This window comes from Notamacropus eugenii, chromosome 3, assembly GCF_028372415.1.
Source record: "Notamacropus eugenii isolate mMacEug1 chromosome 3, mMacEug1.pri_v2, whole genome shotgun sequence".
Lineage (NCBI taxonomy): Eukaryota > Metazoa > Chordata > Mammalia > Diprotodontia > Macropodidae > Notamacropus > Notamacropus eugenii.
In genome coordinates, this window is record NC_092874.1 from 214061025 (window position 1) to 214077523 (window position 16499).

The 16499-nt window shown below is 34.1% G+C and overlaps 1 protein-coding gene across 3 annotated transcripts in view; it reads right to left on the reverse strand.

The window, feature by feature from the left end:
* Positions 1 to 16499, reverse strand: part of CNTN1 (contactin 1) — a 284489-nt gene that overhangs the window by 108655 nt on the left and 159335 nt on the right. For all 3 annotated transcript variants that reach the window (XM_072654328.1, XM_072654329.1, XM_072654330.1), the window contains one exon: positions 4777 to 4927. In XM_072654328.1, coding sequence (XP_072510429.1) covers positions 4777 to 4927 — 151 coding nt within the window. The remainder of the gene's footprint in view (positions 1 to 4776; positions 4928 to 16499) is intronic.

Here is a 16499-nt window from a genome sequence, read left to right on the forward strand (position 1 = left end):
CATTAGTAACATATAGAAGACATCAATTTCACAAAGATATTAAGGGGGAAAAGAGATTCATGAGATCAGAGAATTTAGAAACAAAAAGAATCTTAGAGATGATGAATCCAACTCCTGTATTTTACAGATGAGGAAACTGAGGCCCCAATAAATTAAATGATTCACCCGAAGTAACATGGGAAACAGTAGCAAAGTCATGATCTGAAACCAAAGCATGCAAAGTACTTTTTTACTCCGTGTAAAAGGAATGTTATAACAAAATAAATGTTTTGTTTTTCAACCATTTTTTTTCAGTCATGTCATACTCTTCATGATCCCATTTGGGGTTTTCTTGGCAAAGATACTAGACTGGCTTACCATTTCCTTCTCCAATTCATTTTACAGATGAGGAAATTGAAGACACAGGGCTAAGTGACTTGCTCAAGGTCACACAACTACTAAGTGAGGCCAGATTTGAACTGAGAAAGATTTATATTCCTAACTCCAGGCTCAGTGCTCTATTCAAGAGCCTTCTTGTTGCCCTAAAATATATGTAGTAGTAAATATCATAACACAAAACATAAGTTTTCAATAAGAATTTTACTGTAACATATTTTGCTGTCAGCTCCTTATGTGAAATACTTCAATTTTTACGTTCATTTGCAAATGGAGCAAAAAACAAAACAAAACAAACAAACCTGTTGTTTCAGATAGTTGCTGAAGGCAAAATTACAATAACCAAATTTGAGATTTAGAACTGGAAGGGATCTTAGGGGCAATCTAATCCAATCCTCTCATTTTATAGGTTAGTAACTAAGACTGAGGGGTTAAGTGACTTGTTCAGTTACATAAACCTAGCAAGCATAAATGTATAAACTGAATTTGTGTTTTCTAGCGCCAACATTTTAATGCTTGATTCATCTGACCTAGCTAAGTTCAGTAGAATTTAACTGTCTTTAAAAATGAACATTATCCAAAAAAAAGTGAACATTATCTTCATAGACAAATTTTTTTTCTTTAGTTCTCTGATCCCTTTTACCTTTAAGATCACACAGCAATAAATAGAAGGGACCCAGATGCCACTTAGTCAAATCCCCTCATTTTACAGGTTAAAAAACTGAGTGCCAAATAAATTGACTTGTCCAATGTCACACAGTAAGCCCTAGAGGTAGAATTGCCTCTAGGTCCTCTGTCTCTAATCAGTGCTTTTTCTACTATACCAAAGTACCTCACAGATTCTTCTTTAAATGATATTAATTCAAGCTATGGTTACTGATTATATAGATAGAACAGATAAAATAAAATATATTTAGATATATCCATATCTACATAAAATATGGCTATTGATTATATTTATTTAAGGAATGAGTGATTTGAGATTATCTGATAGCATAAGTATTACCCTAAAACTTCATTTTTAAAATACTAAATTTATTTTCCAGAAACACGGTTTTTAATCTGAAAGATCTATGTTCACCCCTTACAAGGTATATTTCTGTTAAAATATAAATTAAATTTAAAAAAAATTTAAGTCAGGAAAAAGAGATGAATCCTTAGAGAATCAAGCGAAATTGGTTTCAAGAGTTATGTAGACAATTTCGACACAAATTACATCCTAGGAGAATCAGTCACCATGACCTACATCAACATATAATGATAAAAATTTAAACCCTGTTTCTAGATGTCCATTGGCTATATCAATCTATAGAGACTTCATGTAAGATTTGAAGCTATATGTAGTGGAAAGAGCCTTTGACTGAGTCAGGAAAATTATCTTAAAACTCTAGCTAGGTGGCCTTGGGAAAATCATCTAACTTCTCCAGACTCATTAGTAACAGGAAACCAGGGCCAACCAGGGCATCTTTCCCTCTGTCCTTTTACTGTCCCCTTATCTCCACCTGGCATAGGGACTATTTGGATGAAACCTCCAGAGGATATCCTCCCACGCCTCCCTTAGAGGAGTTAATTCACTCACCTTTGGGACTCCATTCTAGAGTTAAAGTACTGATTGGTGGGTAAGCACATGAAAATTCACCGAATTTACCTAGGTAGCCCTAGACCATACTTCATATCCCATTCAGCCACCTACCAAAAACAAGACCTACCTGAGCTTCTTGTCCTGTTGCTACATGCAATTACCTACTACATATACATACTTTTCTTTCTTGTTCTGGAAACAGCAATTAAATTTATACTACTATTACTGCTGGAATGAATATGACAGTCCACTGCCCATGGCTGCATTTAGAATTTCAGTAATTGTTTAGACCAAAACTCTCTTCACTCCCCTACATATATAATGCATTCTTATATTACAACATCAGCTCCTTGAAAGCATGGATTTTCTCCCTCTTATATTCATTTCCAAAGTCTCACATTGTGCTTGGAAAACAATATGTGTTTAAATACTCATTCATTTATTCATTCTTTGTCTATAACATGAAGAGGTGGGACTATATGATTACTAAAATCTCTCCCAAAGTTAACATTCTATGAAGGAGTGAAAAGAGTAGGCTTGGAGTCAGTGAAGAGGGAGTAAAGAAGATATTAGTGTAAATCCTGTCTCTGTCACTTATTTAGTTGTATGTCCCTGTACAAATCACTTAATTTCTCAGTCCTTCAAACAACTCTGTAAGAATTACCTCCCAAAATAGAAATTGCCTATGATTATGAAATCATGACTCTGTCTTATGTAATTTTATTATAAATATCTAGTCCAGTGTATAGAATTCCAAAGGATTCACTCCTGCCATCTTTGACAACTAATACTCAGTTATCTTTTCGATGTCTCAATAGATAGGTAGCTAGATGGCACAGTGGATGGAGTGCTGACCCAGGAGTCAGGAGGATCTGAGTTAAATTTTACTTCAGACACTACTTAATCCTTTTTCCTTCAGTTTCCTGATCTGTAAAGCAAGCTGGAGAAGGAAATGGAAAACCACTCTAGTACCTTTGTCACAAAAAAGAGAACAAAATGCAAATGGCCTCGTGAAGAACCTGACACAAAACACTGAACAACAAAAATGTCTCAATAATTGCATTTTAAGCTGAAGTGTTAACCTGTTCTAAATATATCATTTTATTTTCTAAGTATAAAATGAGATTTAAAAAATGGAAAGTACCATGAAAATTTTAAAAAGGTCCTGTAATGGCAAGCAAAGTAGGATTTTTTGGTGTTTTTCTGGACTGTTTTAGCCAATCAAGTGCCTTTGATTGAGTGTAACCATTGATTGGAATCAAGATTAGAATCAAGAGTCTTGTCTTTGATTGGAAACAGAACATACACACACACACATACACACACACACACACACATTGTATTGCTTGGAGGGAGAGAGTAGAAAGAGAAACAGAGCTGAGAAGGAGAAGCGAGCATGAATGGGCTAGGGGAACTTGCTTGTGTGGAGGCCTAACAGGAAGATAATATTTGTGATGTCAGCACTCCTTCTGTTGATCTGTGTTGATTTCTCAGACAGATATCCTGTCTGTTGGTCTGTTTTAATTTCTCAGACAGAAGCCCTGTCTGTTGATCTGTGTTGATTTCTCAGACAGATATCCTGTCTGTTGGTCTGTTTTAATTTCTCAGACAGAAGCCCTGTCTGTTGATCTGTGTTGATTTCTCAGACAGATATCCTGTCTGTTGGTCTGTTTTAATTTCTCAGACAGAAGCCCTGTCTGTTGATCTGTGTTGATTTCTCAGACAGATATCCTGTCTGTTGGTCTGTTTTAATTTCTCAGACAGAAGCCCTGTCTGTTGATCTGTGTTGATTTCTCACACAGAAGCCCTCTCTGTTGGTCTTTATGAGTGAATTGAGATGAAGGCACTGGTAATGTGCATAAACATTATTATAGCCCTGTTAAACTTTGTTTTCCTAGAAACAGAAGCTGTGGGCAGGAGCCCTTTGAAACTGCTGTCAGGGAGAAGCAGGAAGAGTTTGGAGTGGAACAGTCCCAGTGAGCTGAGACAAGCAGCAGCAGCAGAGAGTGCCTGTGTGTGAGCCCAGGCAAGAGTTGGCCACAGAAGAGGAGCTGTGGGTTTTGGAAGTCAGCCCCCAGTCAAGATGAGAGAGGACTTTATTTGGACACTGTATATTGATTAAGGAAATTGTTCTTACAGTGATCTAGTGTGGATGGTGTGGGATTTTCTGATACCCCTTAAGGATGCATCATGCTAGGGAAGACCTTAACCTGGGAACCCCTAATTTTGGGGATGCAATGATATAAGCTATGTACCATATGACATGCTGAGTGTTATGAAACACATATATGTATTAGATATGTTTTGCTTAAGGATGCTGCTATGAATGTTATGATTTACTTCATTGAACAATGTTTGGTTCATTGCTAAATAAATAGGGAGTTCATCATACTATGCAATTAGACCCTTAAAATTATTCCCAGCAGCAGTCCTCAGGAGTGCTGCCATGATTTGTGTTACAAGTATGTACAATTTTAAATGTTATTTTAAATATTATTTTAATCATTTTCATCACCATTATCATCACCACCATCATCGTATTAACATATCCTTTGGATCTACTAATGATTTTTCTACACTTAAAAATTATGGAGTTTTACATTGGACCCAATACTACTATAACAGTTTGACCAAGCATAGAGTATGATAGCTTCACACGATTGCTTCATTTAATCTCAGCATCTCAGTCTCTTCTTCCTTACTGACAGAGCTCTAAAAAAACAGCCATATTGATCATGTAAAAACCAGCTCTCTATCATATGAAATATACCACATTTTATATCACATTGAACTTGCAGGGATTTGTTTTCTGGACTGACCGAGTACTATTGACAAGCCATTCTGTTCCTTTACTCCATGAAAATTTTGGTTTAGGTGCAGCCTTAGGTTTGCATTCAATTAAAACACGTCCTCCTTTAGCTGCCAGGGTCTTCTTCTTCATAGGATTCATTTCAAAGGTGGGAGCCATGGCTAAAGGAAAATCAACAATTAATACTTATTTTTCATTTTTTTCTACTCAAAATTTCATTCTTTAATTTTCTCTATTTACTATAAACCTACAGAAAAGTGTTTAACATACCACTTTGTAAGTATAGATTGTAATTATTTTTAATACTAAATGTTAACAACCTGTGACTGACAGAAATGCCTACTTCGTTGTATTCTTTCAATTATATATCTAAATGATTACAAATGAAATTGCTATATATGTTGCTTTAGGCCCATCTACCTTGGGAAAAATTCAGTTCAAATAGCTATCAAATGTCTACTATCAAATGAGTAGATATATGAGTAATAAAGATTCACTTAGTTGACAAAGGATTCCATGGTCTATGGTAATTGCTCTATGGAAGGCATCAATAAATTTATCTCAAAGCAGGATCTCTGAGAGCATCATTAGTTTTAAGACTCTAGGACTCTCCAGTTTTGTTTAGTAGCAAAGTCTTCACTATAAGAAAATGTTATTAGACTCCTTGTAGTAAAATATTTTAAAGTTATTTTAAATGCCCACTACTAAGGGTTTCATATAACAAGGTTGATTTTAATAATATTTTATTTTCAGAACAATTTTATTCCAAATCTATCAATATAGCCAAAAACAATGAGAAGGATATAACTCTTGTTCATGTTTATCACTAAGAACATCACTGGATGAGCTAGCTGATTTTATAAAATGATTCCTATCAATTTTTATTGTCCCTTTTATTTATGTTAGCCAGTATTTGGTATTTAAGATCATTTTATTTTTTAAAAAATCGTTTCTTTTAATATGCATTTTTAAAAATTGAGTTCTATCCCTCCTTCTGCTTCTCCTTCACATGCAAAATCAAACAAAATATATTTGCAAATTAGTCATGTTGCCAAAAATAGCAAGAAAAATAAAGAACATGATAAATTATGACTCATTCTACACTCAGAGTTTATCAGTTTTCTCTCTGGAAGTGGCAAGTCCTTCAGAACTGTTTTAGATAACTGTATTGATTAGAATAGCAGTCATTCATAGTTGATCATTGTAAAATATTACTGTTACTATGTACAATGTTCTCTTGGTTCTGTGCATTTTACTTTGCATCAATTCATGTAAGTTCTTCTAGGTTTTTATGAAACCATCGTACTCCTCATTTCTTAGAGTGCAAAGGTATTCCATCAAAATCACATGCCACAGCTTGTTCAGCCATTCCCCAACTGAAGGCAATACACTCAATTTCCTATTCTTTGCTACCACAAAAGAGCCACTATAAATATATTTTATATATTGGTCCTTTTCCTTTTTTTTCTTTTTATCTCTTTGGAATTCAGACTCAGTAATGGTATTACTGAGTCAAAGGGTATGCATGGTTTTATAGCATAGTTCCAAATTGTTTTACAGAATGGTTGAATCAGTAAACAACTTCATTACCACTTCAGTTTTTCCATATACCCTCTAAAATCTGTTGGGTTTTTTTTCCTGCCATATTAGACAATCTAACAGGTGTGAGGTGGTTCTTCAGAGACATTTTAATTTACATTTCTCTAATCAATAGTGATTTAAAACATTTTAATAAGACTACAGATAGCATTGACTACTTTGTCTGAAAACTGCCTGTTCATATGCTTTGACTATTTTGTCAATTAAAAATGACTTTTAATTTGTAAATTTAACTCAGTTCTCTACATATTTGAGAAATATGGCCTTTATCAAAGACGCTTACTGTAATTTTTTTGCAGTTATGATTATTAACTTCCCTCCATCCTATTTCCTTCCCTATTTATGCTTTTCTCTGTTTCCTTTCACTCTCTCCATCCTCAATAGTGTTTTGCTTCTTCCCCCAATCTGCTCTCCATTATATCAGCCCTCCCCTTTCTCTTATTCCTTTTCTTTCCTTTTTTCCTGTAGATTAAAATAGATTTCTGTACCCAAGTGTGTATGTTACTTCCTTTTTGAGCCAATTCTAACAAGACTAAAGTTTGCATGTCCCCTTTACCCCATCTTCTGCTCCACTGAAAAAACTCTTTTGCACATCTTTTAGTGAGATAATTTACCCCATTCTACTTATCCTTTCCCCCTTATCCTAGTGCATTTCTCTTTTTCACCCCTTAATTTAATCATTTCATCATATTCCACTCACAGCCATACCCTCTGCCTTCTAACTGCCCCAATAATGACAAAGTTCTTGGAGTTATAATGATGATGATACATCTTTCCACACAGGAATGTAAACTGGTTAACTTTATTGAATCGCTTATGATTGATTTTTCTTTTCTGTTTATCTTCTTATGTTTGTCTCAGGTCTTTGAAAGTCAAAATTTCTATTCAGCTTTGGTCTTTTCATCAGGAATGCTTGAAAATTCTCTGCGTCATTGAATATTCATCCCTTCCCCCTGCAAAAGGATTATACTCAGTTTTGCTAGGTAGGTGATGCTTGGTTGTAATCCTAGGTCTTTTACCTTCCTGAATATCCTATCATAAGTCCTCTTCTCTTTCAAGGTGGAAGCTGCTAAATCTTGGGTTAGTTTGACTGTGGCTCCATGATATTTGAATTGTTTCTTTTTGGCTGCTTGCAATATTGTCTCCTTGACCTGGAAGCTCTGGAATTTGGCTAAATTATTCCTGGGAGTATTCATTTTGGAATGTCTTTCAAGAGATGATGAGTGGACTTTCTGAATTTTTATATTACCCTCTGGTTCTAGAATATCATGGCAGTTTGCCTTGAAAGATGATGTCTAGACTCTGTGTGTGTATGTGTGGATTTCAGGTAGTCCGATAATTCTTAAATGATCTCTTCTCAATCTATTTTTCAGGTGAGTTGTTTTTCCAATGAGATATTTCACATTTTCTACTTTTTTTCATTCTTTTGATTATGTTTTATTGCTTCTTGATGTCTTGTGTAGTCATTAGGTTCCATTTGCCCAATTCTTATTTTTAAGGAATTATTTTCTTCAGTGAGCTTTTGTACCTTCATTTCCATTTGGTCAGTTAAGGATCTCTTTTCTTCAGTGAATTTTTTGTGACTCTTTTTCCATTTGGCCAATTCTGTTCTGTAAGGTATTGTTCTCTTCATTGGATTTTTGTGCCTCTTTTACCATTTGATCTAATCCATTTTTAATGTGTTATTTTAATCAATGTGTATGTGTGTGTGTGTGCATGTGCTTCCTTTACCAAGCACTTGACTCCTTTTCATGATTTTCTTGCATCAATGACATTTCTTTTTTCAATATTTCCTCAACCTCACTTATTTGATTTTTAAAAATCCTTTTTGAGCTCTTACAGGAATTTTTGTTGGGGCCTGAGACCAATTCTGTTTTCTTTGAATCTTTGGGTATAGTTGTTTTTACTCTGTTGTCTTCTTCTGAATTTGCATCTTGATCTTCTTTGTCCCCATTGGAACCTCCTATAGTCCGAATTTTTTTTCTGTGGTTCCTTCATTTTTTGTCAGTCTATTTCTTGATATTTAAATCTGCTAGTGTGGAGCTCTGTTTCCAAGGTGGTCAGGATTTTTGTGCAGCACAAAGGTCTGTAAACTTTCAGTTCTTCTAAAGTAGTATGACCTAAGGAACAGCATGTGCATGAGTGACCACAAGCTCTTTTTTCCACCATGGTATTACAACCAGGGTCCCCACCCTCCTGAGATCATAAACTCTCTTGTGCTAATGTTCCTCCTATCCCTGAGAGTAACACAAGATTGCAACTCAGATCTGAATATGGGCAATGCAATAGAGTCCTGCACCTAGCGCCAGTAAAGGGATCCCTGCAATATACTTCTGACCAGTTGCCTAACCTCTTTACTCCCTGTAGTCTGAGAGTTCTAGAAGCAATTACTGCTGCCAATGATTCAGTCACTCTCAAGGATTGATACTGGTTTGCTGCAGTCCAGCCTGTTTCATCACAGCACTCACTCTATTCTCACTTCAGTGCAATAGACCTTTCTCACCAATCCTCTAAGTTGTCCTGGGCTGGAAAATTGTTTTACCCTGTCCTTTTGTGGGTTTTGCTGTGCCAGAATTTGTTTAGAGATATTATTTAAAGTTGTTTGGATGAGAATTAGGGAGATTTCAGGTGAGTTCTTGACTTTTTCTACCATATTGGCTCAAGCCCCCAAGAAAATGGATTCTTATGAGAAAATGTTTATTGGCTTCATTAAAGCAAAAACCCTAGAGAAAAGATCTTTCTTTTTTCAGAAAAGTCATTAATTCAAATATATAAGCTCAACAAAACAAAAATAAATTCATAACACAGCAGTAAGATAGCTTTAGGGGCACCTACATGGCACAGTAGCATATGGTCTAGAGTCAGAAAAACCTAATTCCAATGCAATCCCATTGTGTGGCCTTGCACAAGTCACTTAACTCTGTTTGCTTCAGTTTCCTCTCTTACAAAATGAGCTGGAGAAGAAAATGATAAAGCACTCCAATAACTTTGCCAAGAAAATCCCAAATGCAAACACAAAGAATAGAATAGGGCTAAAACAACTAAACAATAACGTGTATTGTTAAGTTCCATTATATTTAAAACATTTATAAAATGTAAGAAAAAAGGCAGTGCCAAAGTCCTTTATGGAATATCACAAGACAATAAAGAAATAATAACAATAATGATTACAGCTATGGAGCTTTTAAAGTTTTGTTAAGCACTTCTATAGACATCTCATTTTCTCCTCATAACAATTCAAGAAGGTAGGTATTATCATCATCCCCACTTTCCAGATGAGGAAACAAGCAAACTTGCCAAGTTTCGCTCAACTGGTAAAAATATCTGAGACCAGATTTGAAATCAGATCTCCCTGAAAGGTTTGGTGATGTATACAACATGCTAAGAACCACTTTAGAAACAAAGCCTCCCGAATCAGATGCTTTGTAGTCAGTAGCCTAGAATAACTTCTTTGACTCAAAACTGACAGAGAAAAATGTTTGCCAGAAGTAGACCACTTCACATAGTAAACAGCTGACTGGATATTTACATACATGCCTTATTTTTTTATATTTATTTTTACTTCTGTTCCTTATCTTTTTTTTTTGTTCCAGAATTCCTTCCATTTCTTTCCATCCTCTAAATTTACTCTGGATATACTTAATTATGATTGAATATACAATTATGATTATTTACCATTGTCTCTTACAATATTCTAACCCTTTTGGAAGGGCAACTAGGGATGAGATTTAAGACAAAATTGGAAGTCTAACTGAGTGGTAGTCTTAGTCTGTATCTAGAAACATCTTGGTTCCAAGAAATCTAGACCCCCACATCTAAGTGTGGATACTACAATTTAAAAAAATAGCACCAAAAAATGTGTGGGCAAAGACTGATTTTTTAAATTATTATGATCCTTTACTGCTAAGTCTGCTTAGATCAAATTGACATTTTAGAAAAACAATTATAAAAGTACTTGGTCACTTTCTCTTCCTTTCTGTTCTTGAATAGACAGTGTTTTCTCATAGTAGTTATAAATTCTGCCAGTTGACTTCCAAATATTTTCCCAAAAATTCACCTTTTATCACTGGGAGATGTTAGTTTTCTATTCAAAATTGCTACAGAATGATGTCTATTACCTGTGTAACCTTTTCAATGGGACTGGACCTTTGGGCATAAGTTCTACTTAACAGAAGTCTAACCCTTCATTTGGGGAGTCACTTTCTGACATGTGGCATGTCACCTTTGTTCCCATAGAACAAAAATTGTAATCTTCTTATCAATATTCAATAAATATTTTTTTATTTATCTGTTTGGTTTCTCAGAGACAATGAAAGATTGAGAGCCTAATCCAGATATTCCCTAAATTTGCCATCTCTATTTGGTGCTCTCTACTTAAATTTCTGGGATAACTTTAAGGACAGCAAATTTCAAAAGGGACCCAGAATTAAATGTTCACAGAATAAAATTATTTATTAGCTTCAGAAAATATTATTATCGTTTTGATTCCTCCAAAATTTTAGATTCAAATATTTTAGCCAGTTACTCCATGTTTAAAGAAAAACTGGGATGTCTAATAATATTGTAAAAATTGAATTCATATAAATTATAATTAACATTCATATTATATAATTATTGCATAGAATTAATGTTGTTATAAAATTTATATTATAGAATTAGTATAATTGTATAATTAATGCATAATTAACATTCTATATGAATATTTTCATTTCTATTTTAAGTAAAGAGCTATACTTTTTGGACAATAGGTGAAAATAATAGTATCATGCCTTTCTCCTGTTTAGATTATGGCAGCTTTTTACTATAATCCTTCCAACTCCCTTTATTCTTGCCTTGCTTTTATTGTGACCTTCCAACTATGCCTAGGACATTTTGCTTGCTGCTTATGCAAAAGAAGTGACTCCTAACTCATAGGTTAAATGCTCAGAATGCTGAATCAATACCATAGAGCTCTTAGAGGAGTAGAGTTGGTTCCAGAGGTGCTTTAAAGAAAGACATGTGTAGCTTAACACAAACATTAAGAAAGAGAGGGAGAAGAATGATAAATGCTAGATACAAGCAGGGCAGACAATGTGTCTCCTCAATATGTCCTTGTTTTCCAGCTTGCTTACCTAAAGACTTGGGAGTGAGATTGAGGTCTCTCTCACACCTAAAAACTTCATTCACTCTGATACATTCTAATCTATTGAATTTCAATTTCTGTTTATTGTGTTTATGTGCAATTCACTCTTTGTAATGGCCTTTCATGGAACCACCATGTTAACCTGGCAAATGTAAGCTGATGATTTTTACTCTGAAATGTACTAAACAGTATTTACAGGGGACATACATACATACATACATACATATATATATATATATATATATATGTATATATATGTATATATATATAATTTTAGTCAGATATGTCTTTTGGAGAAAGGAAAGAAAAGGGGTAAGCAGCTTCCCCAACATTCTTCAAGATGGAAATTAGTTTTCCTTGGACAGTGGTGGGTTCAATTCCAGAGATACGTAATCAAGCTCCCTGGAAGCCACATTTAGACATCCCATGTGGACACACTTATATTACATAAGTACACACACATTTCACATTAATCAGTACACAAACCAACATTACTTGTGTTTTAGAATTTGGTAATAAATCAGAAGACACAATGTGACTGCCTCTGTACATGCAAAGAAAAGTGACAAAAAGGGGATGCAATTATTTGGAAAATCAAGGTATCATGTTGTTCTGATCTTTTAGATAACTGAAGCCAAAGTTTTTGCTCTTAAGCTATAAGTGCTACACCTCTTTATTTTTTCTTTAACCTTAGTCATCTCTGACATCAATAAATAACTTGCTATATTTCTAAGGATTTTTTTAAAAACAGATTTAGGAGGCAGAGATAGTGGAGAAAAAGCTAGGAATTTGCCAAAGTTCTCCCTAGATTCCCCCAAAACAACTTTAAATCAAGCCTCTAAAAAAATTCTGGAGTGACAGAACCCACAAAAAGATGAGGTGAAACAATTTTCCAGCCCAAGATAACTTAAAAGGAATGTAAATAAGGTCTGTCTCACTTGGGTAGTGTCTGGACAAGCCAGCAAGAAGTTTTAACCACAGCACAAATCAGCAAGGCTCTGTAGTACTGGCTCAGTAGGCCAGCAGCGCAGCCTCCAAACACAGTAAAGCAGGCAGATTGACAGCTCTAGGACCCCTGGCACAACAGGCATACCTAGAACAGGCCATCCCAGCTTAGCAAGTATGCAGCCAGTCTGAGAGGCACAGAAAACTGGTGACCAGGCCCCTCAACCTCCCCATCTAAGAACTAGATAAATCTCACTATAAAATAAGCAATAAAAAAGTTAAGGAGATTAATAGAATTTTAGAAAAGTTAGATACGGCAGATCTCCAAAGAAAATTGAATGAGGATAGAAAGGAATATACCTTTAGCTTAATGGTACATGGCACTTATATAAAAATTGACCATATATTAAGGCATAAAAACCTCACAATCCAATGCAGAAGGTAGAAATATGAAATACATCCTTTTCAGATAATGATGAAATAAAAATTGCATGTAATAAAGGCCATTGGAAAAATTAATTTGAAACTAAATAATCTAACTCTACAGAATGAGTGGGTCAAAAAACAAATCATAGAAACAATCAAGAACTTCATCTAAGATAATGATAATAATGAGACAACACATCAAAACTTATGGGATGCGGCAAAAGTGATTCATAAGGGAAGTTTTACATCTCTAAAATCTTACATGAATAAAATGGAGAAAGATCAGATCAACGATTTGGACATGCAACTAAAAAAGCTAGAAAAGAAACAAATTAAAAATTCCCAATTAAATACCAAATTAGAAAACCAAAAGAGAGATTAATAAGATTGAAAGTAAGAAAACTATTGAACTAATAAATAAAACTAAGAGCCAGTTTTATGAAAAAAACAATACAATGGATAAACTTTTAGTTAATTTGTTTTTTTAAAAGAAAAAGAAAGAAGAAAACCAAATTACCAGCATCAAAAATGAAAACGATGAACTCACCACCAATGAAGAGGAATTCAAAAAAATTTTTAAAAAATATAAAGGAGGAAATAAATAATCAAAACAATGCAAAGATTTTAAATAGAACATTAGCAAAGAGATTATAGCAACTTATCTCAAGGATAATACACTATGACCAGGTAAGATTTATACCAGGAATGCAGGGCTGGTTCAATATTAGGAAAACTATCAGAATAATTGACCATATCAACAACTAAACAGAAATCATATGATTATCTCAATAGATGCAGGAAAAGCATTTAACAAAATATAACATCCATTTCCATTAAAACCACTAGAGAGAATAGGAATAAATGGAGTCTTCCTTAAAAGGATAGGCAGCATTCATCTAAAACCATCAGGAAACATTAAATGTAGTAGGGATAAGATAGAAGCATTTCCAATAAGACAGGTTGAAACAAAGATGCCCATTATCATCACTGTTATTTAATATTGTACTAAAAATATTAGCTTTAGCAGTAAGAGAAAAGGAAATTGAAGGAATTAAAATAGGGAAAGAAGAAACAGAGCTATCACTCTTTGCAGATGATGTGGTGGTATACTTAGAGAATCCAAGAGAATCAAGTGAAAAATTACAATAACAAACAACTTTAGCAAAGTTTCAGGATATAAAATAAACCCATATAAATCATTGGCATTTCTATATACTACCAACAAAGTCCAACAGCAAGAATTAGAAAGAGAAATTCCATTTAAAGTTACTGTAGAAATTATAAAATATTTGGAAGTTGACCTGTGAAAACAAACCCAGGAACTATATGAAAACAATTACAAAACATTTTTCACACAAATAAAGTCAGATCTAAATAACTGAAAAAAGTATCAGTTGCTCATGGGTAGGCCAAGCTAATATAATAAAAATGACAATTCTACCTAAATAAACTACTTGTTCAGTGCCATATCAATCAAACTACAAACTATTTTATTTATACAGCCAGAAAAAAAATTAACAAAATTCATCTGGAAGAATTCAGAATATTAAGGTAATTAATAAAAAGAATTTCAAGGGAAGGCGGTCTAGCTGCACCAGATCTGAAATTTTATTACAAAGTAGCAATCATCAAAACTACTTGATACCGGCTAAGAAATAAAGTGGTGGACCTGTGGAATAGGTTATGTATCACAACAGTGAATAACTATAGTAATACACTACTTGATAAATCCAAAGGCTTAAGCTTCTGGGATAAGAATTCACTATTTAACAAAAGCTGTAGGGAAAACTGGAAAATTGCATGCCAGAAACAGATCAACATCCTATACCCTATACTACAATAAAGTCAAAATGGTTACATGATTTAGATATAAAGACTAATACTATAAGCAAAATAGGAGAGCAGTGAATAGTTTGCCTGTTAGTCCTATAGAGAAGTGAGAATCTATGACCAAATAAGAGACAGAGAACATTATGAAATGCAAAATGGATGGTTTTGATTACATTAAATTGAAAAATTTTTACACAAACAAAGCCAATGCAACCAAGATTAGAAGGGAAGCAGAAATCTGGGAAATAATTTTTACAGTCAGTGTCTCTGATAAAGCCTCATTTCTAAAATATATAGAGAACTCAGTCAAATGTACAAGAATACAAGTCATTCCTCAGTTGATAAATGGTCAAAGGATAGGATCAGGCAATTTTCAGAGAAAGTAATTGAAGCTATCTATAGTCATATGAAAAATGCTCTAAATCACTATTTATTGGAGAAATGAAAATCAAAACAACTCTGAGGTACTACATCACACCTTTCACATTGGCTAACATGACAAAACAGGAAAATGATAAATGTTGGAGAAGACATCAGAAAATTTGAACACTAATGCTTTGTTGGTGAAGTTATAAACTGATCCAACCATTCTAGAGAGCAATTTGGAACTATGCCCAAAGGGCTATAAAACTGTGCATTCCCTTTAACTTAGCAATACCACTTTTGGATCTATATCTCAAAGAGATCATAAAAACAAGAAAAGGACCCACGTGTACAACAATGTTTAAAGCGGCTCTTTTTGTGGTAGCAAAAAATTGGAAATTAAGGGAATGCCCATCAAATGGGGAATGGCTGAACAAGTTGTAGTATATGAATGTACTAGAATGCTATTCTGCTATAAGAAATGATGAGCAGCAAGACTTCAGAAAAACGTGAAAAGAGTTATATGGACTGAAGCTGAGTGAAGTGAGCAGAAGCAGAAGAATTTCACATGGTAACAGCAATATTGTGCGATGACTGACTTTCATAGACTTAGCTCTTCTTGGCAATGCAAGATTTAATACAACTTTAAAAGACTCATGATGGAAAATGCAATCCACATCCAGAGAAAGAAGTCTGGAGTCTGAATGTATATGAAATCATACTATTTACTCTCCTTTTCTTTTGTTGTTTGGAGCTGCTCCTTCTTTGTTGTGGTTTCTCCCATTCATTCTATTTCTTCTTTACATCATGAATGTGAAAATATGTTTAATATGAATGTATAAGTAGAGCCTATATCAGATTGCATGCTTTCTTGGGAGGAGGGAGGAGAAGAAAAGGGAAAAATTAAAAATTCAAACTCTTATGAAAGTGAATATTGAAAACTAAAAATAAATTAATTATCTATGTAAAAAAAAAGAATATACAGGCCATTTCATGATAGAGATACCAAAATGAAAACTCCAAGGACTATTATAGACAAATTCAAGAACTCTCAGAGAACAAGGAGAAAATACTGTTCGCAGCCAGAAAGAAAGAATTCAAATATCGAGGAGCCACAGTTAAGATTACACAGCTTCTACACTTGCAGCTTCTACATTAAAGGATAGGAGGGCCTGAAACATGATATTCTGGAAGGCAAAAAAACTTGGATTAGTCAAATGTACAACAATACAAGTCATTCCCCAATTGATAAATGGTTAAAGGATATGAACAGGCAATTTTCAGAGGAAGAAATTAAAGATATCTATAATCATATGAAAAAATGCTCTAAATCACTTTTGATTAGAGAGATGCAAATCAAAACAACTCTGAGGTACCACGTCACACGGATTAGATTGGTAAACATGACAGAATAGGAAAATGATAAATGTTGGAGAGAATGTGGGAGA